The 5,918-nt window shown below is 60.9% G+C and overlaps 1 protein-coding gene across 1 annotated transcript in view; it reads left to right on the forward strand.

Moving 5' to 3' along the window:
• Positions 1 to 5,918, forward strand: part of TSPAN11 (tetraspanin 11) — a 65,041-nt gene that overhangs the window by 48,988 nt on the left and 10,135 nt on the right. Inside the window, 1 exon segment of the mRNA XM_007469515.1 lies at positions 5,401 to 5,475. Within this exon segment, the coding sequence (XP_007469577.1) occupies positions 5,401 to 5,475 (75 nt within the window).

Here is a 5,918-nt window from a genome sequence, read left to right on the forward strand (position 1 = left end):
CACAGTGAGCCGGGGCTTCTGGAGCCTGTGCTCCATAACAAGAGAGGCCGCGACAGTGAGAGGCCCGCGCACCGCAATGAACAGTGGCCCCCGCTCCCCGCAACTGGGGAAAGCCCTCGCACAGAAACGGAGCCCCAACACAGCAAAAATAAATTAATTAATTAATAAACTCCTACCCCCAACATCAAAAAAAAAAAAAAAAAACTTTGGTAGGTGATACAGGGGTGGAAGTGAATGTTTGGGTCCCGTTCTGTGCTTACTAGGCTGGTCCCTTCTGTGTCTGGGGTCCAGTCTGGTGTATTTGGAAGTGGCGTGTCCTTATGGAGGGCTCTGGGGGCAGAGGCTACAAGAGCTTTCTTTGGAATTCTCACTACTGGTTTCTATCCGACCAGGATTCCGGTGGTCGATTCTGGAAGGACTGGGGATGGCGCTGAATGTGAGGCCGGCTGCTCGCAAAGCTCAGAGGGGGCTTGAGGGTCAGGGGGGTGTTGGCGTGGGGTGGGTTCCTTTCGCCCCGCGGTACACAGGGGCAGGGCAGAGCAGGTGGGCACACGGGGATCAAAGCCTATACACTCCCGGGAGCGGGACAGGCGTGAGGCCCGTGAGCCAGACGGGGGTCAGAAGGAAGGGTGAGGGCCACAGGGTCGCAGTCAGGACCTTTTGGCTCCAGGAGGGCTTTGTGGCGGCCTTGACCAAGCTCACACTTGACGGCTGTCAGCTGCACAGCACAGACGTGCTCGGAGCAGCGAACACTGGCAGGACCCGCAGAGACCAAGGTGCAGCCCTGTGTGCACTCCCGGGGTGTAGCCCAGCTGTGCGGCCCCCAGACTCTCAGATGGTCAGGCCGGGCTGAGTAAAGCGAAGTGGACAGATGTGGGCGCTAGAGCTGCGGCTATGACCCCAGCACAGGCGTGAAGGCACAGGGCCCTCTGCCGTGGGCCGGGGAACCTGCCCGGGAGGGGCCGTGCCTAGCCTGCCTGGCTGGTGCTGAGGGCTGGAGGCTGCATGGGGGCCGGAGAGAGACCCTCCTGTGCCTGGGTTTCCCCTCTGTCTCTTGTCACCACCTGACACCTGGCATCCACCTAACCCTGCCCCCCACCCATGCTGTGAGCTCAGCCAGCCCACCCATCAGCCATCAGGGTGATCCAGCGTGTGAGCCAAAGCTCTGCAGCCAGAATCCCTGGGTTCATACCAGACTCAACCATGTGCCGGCCACGTGGCCTCGGCCAGGCTGTAGCCTCTCCACACACATGTGTGACGCTGGCGCCCACAGAGCACTGTGACGAGAAGGGCCATGCAGGGAGCACCCAGCGTGTGCGCTCGGGGACCACCCAGGTGGATAAGGCACTGAGTCTGCCCAGGAGGGCTGATTTGGGGCTTTCAGGAGTATTTCGGTGGAAGGGATGCTGTCCACTGCTCCCACAGTAGAAGACCTGCCTTTCCTCTGTTCCTGAGAAGGCAGCACCCCCTGAGTTGGGTTATCACCTGCTAAGCCACAGGCCAGGAATTCTGGTGGTCTCTTGGGAATGGTGGGCTCAGGGTCCAGTACGTCCAGACTTGTACTGAAACATGACTTCTCCAAATTACTCACAGGGGATCTGAGAACTTTTTATTGACTTTTGTTCAATAATTCCAAACCCACACCAGACCGAGTTTAAGGGGGGTGGACTGTAGCTCCAGAACCTCTTCAGGCTTCCCAGAATCAACCGTTATCTACAGACTTCCACAGCCCACCTCTGCCCAGGGACCTGCCCGGGGATCCCAGGGCACAGCCAGGCTAGCAGCTTTCTCTCTGCACCCCAGGTGCTAGCGTGCCCGCAGCTGAAGCCTCGTAGGCATCCCTGATCCTTCCTAGAGTCGGGGTGAGCAACTTCCTGCCCCAAAGTTGCCCTGCAAGGCAGGTACAGGGTAAAACCCCTCACCTGCTTCTGTCCGTGTTGTTTCAGGCTTCTCAGGAACCAGAGAACCTTCCTCAGATCTTTTTTGTCATGTCTCCAATAGTGCATACGGGCACATATGCAAGTCAAGCCCCAGCATCAGCCTTAGAACCTGAAGGTAAATGTGTAAATCAGAGTTTCTCGGCGGCCTTGGCACTGGCCTTGACATTTAGGCCAGATCATCTTTGCCATGGGGCCTGCCCTGTGACGGTGGGAGGCTTGGCCGTGTCCCCATGGCCTGCACCCACTAGATGCCAGTAGCACTCCTTCCCCGACTTATGACAACAAAAAATGGCTCCAGACATTGCCAGACGTGCCCTGGGGGCAAAATCGTGCCAGGCAGAGAACCACTGGTATAAATTAAATGGAAGTAACAATTCCACGCCACCCACGGATCAGAAGAGGATTAAGCTGCTGCCCCCAAGTGTGGGCTGCGAGCTCTGGCCAGTTCCCCGTCTCACAGGCACGCTTAGTAAGAAGCGCACTTGCAGATCTTAATCCAGGGCTGCTTTGCGAGCATCTAGACCCAGCTCGGCACCAGGCCCTGTGGAAGAGCCGGAGGAACCTGAGACAGGGTGCCTGTTCCCCAAAAGCTCACGGTCATCCTGGAGAGACAGCACAGTAGCACCAGGAGCAGGCTCCTGGGAGCAGTGGGTGGAGTTACGTCCCTCAGCCCGCGGAGGCCACGCCCACACCCGGGGCTGCGGAGTGAGGGGTGGGAGGCACAGGGTGGGCCCCGGGTCTAGTCCAGGGGGGAAGGAGAGCTGGGGTTCTTTGTCGGGACACGAGGCAGGTGAAGCTCTGCAGGCATGTGGCTGGGACCCGAGGGCGGGCTCGTGGAGGCCGTGGCTGAGCTGCGTGTGGAAAGCCAGGCAGGCCTGGAACTCCAAGCAGGGGGACAGGGCAGAGGCGTGGAGGCTGGGGGACTGGGCCTGCATTCAGGACTGTCCCTGCAGACAGCCCCCTGCACCGTGGGGGGAGATGATTTGGCTGGACCCGGGGCGTCAGGGGAGGCTTGGTGGAGGGCAAGGCGGAGGGCAGAGGAGAGGCGTGTTAGAGCTCAGGGCGCCACATGGCAGAGCCCTCCAGCCCGGCCCCGGTGCCCAGGTTCCAGCCGGCCAGCTCCAGAAGCCAGGCTGCCAGGATCCCGGTGCGGCAGGATCCCAGTGAGTGGGGACTGTCACCCCGAGCTATGATTCAGGGCCTCCCCCGCGCAGGTGACTCACGCACCTGCAGCCCTCCTGCCGCTGGAGCTACTGCCTGGAACCAGTGCCCGTGCCCACCGATCACCCAGCCGTCCTGTCCCTGGCACCCGCCCTCCATCCTGCGGAGCCCAGCTTGGCCCTGAGCCCCCTCACAGAGGCATCTTTACGGCCGGCCGGAGCTCCTGGGTGGGAGGGAGCGTCACAGCCTCTCGGGACCGCCCTTCCCCTCCTGACGACTCCGGCAGGTTGGGTAGTCTGTTTGATGCCTGCTGATGCGTCAGAACAGTTTTGAGGGGCTGGCAGGTATTCATTTAGCCTGCCATCATGTCAGGATGTGGCTGGGTCGCCCTCCGTTCCCATCCACCCTCTTCCCCAGCCTGGCTTCGACAGCACCTGTGGCAGCAACGTCCCCGGAGCAGCACGACACTGCCACGTCTCCAGGCCCACCCTCCCACGTGACCCGCAGCTGGAGGGGTGATGGAGAGGAGCCTCGGCCCCCGCTGCAGAAGGAAGGTGGCCAGCACTGCCCTCCCCTGGCACGGCCGGCGTGGGCATGCGGCGCGCACCCAGGAAGCCAGGGGAGCAACTGGCGGTCACTGCACGTAGGCAGGAGAGCGGCCTCGGTGCCGGGCAGGCCGCCGTGTCAGAGGACCTGCAGGCCGGGCATGTGCCCCTGGTGGGGGACGGACAGAGCTCGGGCACGCAGGCTCTCCTGGTGCAGCACGGAGCCTGGGCTTGGAGGGAAGGGGACCAGGGACCTCCACTGTGCTCTTGCCTCAGGCCCGACAGATGATTAGGGCCGGCGGTCTCCACTCCTGCAGAGACTGGGAACGCTTCCCACAACCCCGCTTCCCCACCACTGGCAGCTCTGATGCTGGGAGGGATGGGGCCCAGTAAGATGGGGGGAGGGGGCGGGATTCACTTAACTTGAAAGGAAGCCTGGCTCTTGGGTGGAAAGTTCTTTCTCTGTGCCAGCTCCCCAGTGGGCTGGGAGGTGTCCAGGCCAAGCCTGCAGGCCCATGGACAGGCATCCCTCGGAACTGGCCCCACAATCCCCGCCCTGCAACTGTCTCCTTCCATCGGTATCCCCTCCCGCCCTCCCTCCTTCCTTTCCCTCCCTGATAGGCCCGGAAGTTTCAGAGCTTGCCGCCAGGCTGAGCCTGCCCTGGAACCCAGTGATCCAGTGACCAGGGGCTGCGGCCCTGGGGCGAAGGAGGTGGCACCAACCAGTGCTGGGGGGAGGGGCTGAGCGGCCCCAGAGGCCCCGCTTGCAGACGACAGTAGCTCCCTCCTCCCCCTCCCCCTCTTCCTCTCCCCCGCCCTCATCTCCATCCTCCCTCAGCTCCCTCTCCCTGCCCCCTCCCCGCCACGTGGGCCTGGCCTGCATTTCCGACCCCTTGGCTCCTGTAAGAGCACCCCAGGACCAAGCAGTGACACCTGGTGGGAGTGGGAGAGGGATGCAGGCCCATCCTCCTACCGGTCACAGCCAGGTGCACAGCCTGGAAGCCAGCCAGCAGGGCTGTGACACATGTGCGGAGCGGTGGTGAGGGGAATTTAGAGCCCTGCAGGGCCTTGAAGGGCTGTGCGTTTCCCAGGATCTGTGCTTTGCTGTTCCCCAGCTTTGGCTGCTGCTGCCCAGCCAGCATCAACACGCTCAGCCTCACCAGCTCTCCCCACTCCCTGGACTGCAGCCCCACCCCCACCCCCCGGAGCTCTCTGCACCCTCCAGGCTTCCCACGCTCTCCCCTTCACCTGGCATGTGCTTCCCACTTCCTTCACCTGGCATCTCATCCTTAGAGATGCCACTCAGGTGCCACCTCCTCCAGGAAGCCCTCTCTGACTGCCCTCCCCGACCTGGGGCCTCCTATAGTTGCTAGGGCCTGCCCCATAATAGCATTTATAACACAATGTTGTAGGCACTTACTTATCTGTCCCTTCCACCAATAATTGAAGCCAATAATTGCCTTACTTAACGATACCTGGCATACAGTAGGTGTTTAATAAACATTGGGTGGGTGGACGGATTAATGAACTGACAGCAGACTGGTGCATGAAGGGTGGAGGGGGGAACTCCAGGCCAGCAGCCGGGAGAGGCGGGTGTCCAGACCCCCGTCCAGGGCTGCTGGGAAGAGGAGGATGAAGCTGTGAGTGATGGGAGCCCCCCTCAGCTTTGGGGAAGCATTTGTCAGAGGTCCTGAAGGGCCGGCTGCCTGCCCAGGCTTCACCCGGCCGTGACCACCTTCTCTCCTCGCTCCTAGTGTTTCTGCCTGTTGCTGGCGATCTTCCTTGTTGAGCTGGTGGCGGGGGTCCTGGCCCACGTGTACTACCAGAAGGTGAGTGAAGCGTTCTCCTCGTACTTTCCCCGTCGGCTCCCCCAGTAGGGACAGCAAGGGGAGGGGTGCATGGGGGTGGGGAGGCAGCGACATGCAGGTGGTCCTGGGCTTCGCCCGCCTGCCTTGGCCAAGGATGCCACGGTCAGGTCCCCTCCCACTGGGTGCTCAGTGACTCAAGGGTGATATTCGGCTGGTAGAGACAGATGACTGCACTGTCCTTTCACGCCAGCGCCCATACGACTGATGGATGTCCTCAGGAGAACAATTGTAAATATTTTTAATATCACCTCAAAATGAAAATCAACAGATACAGCCCTCCATGTTCAGGGGTTCCGGGTGCACAGATTCAACCAATCATAGATCAAAAATATTTGGAAAAAAATTCCAGAAAGTTCTAAAAGGCAAAACTTGAATCTGCCGTGCACAACTTTGTTTTTTGTGGG

Source organism: Lipotes vexillifer, unplaced genomic scaffold (assembly GCF_000442215.2).
Source record: "Lipotes vexillifer unplaced genomic scaffold, Lipotes_vexillifer_v1.1 scaffold395, whole genome shotgun sequence".
Classification (NCBI taxonomy): Eukaryota; Metazoa; Chordata; class Mammalia; order Artiodactyla; family Lipotidae; genus Lipotes; species Lipotes vexillifer.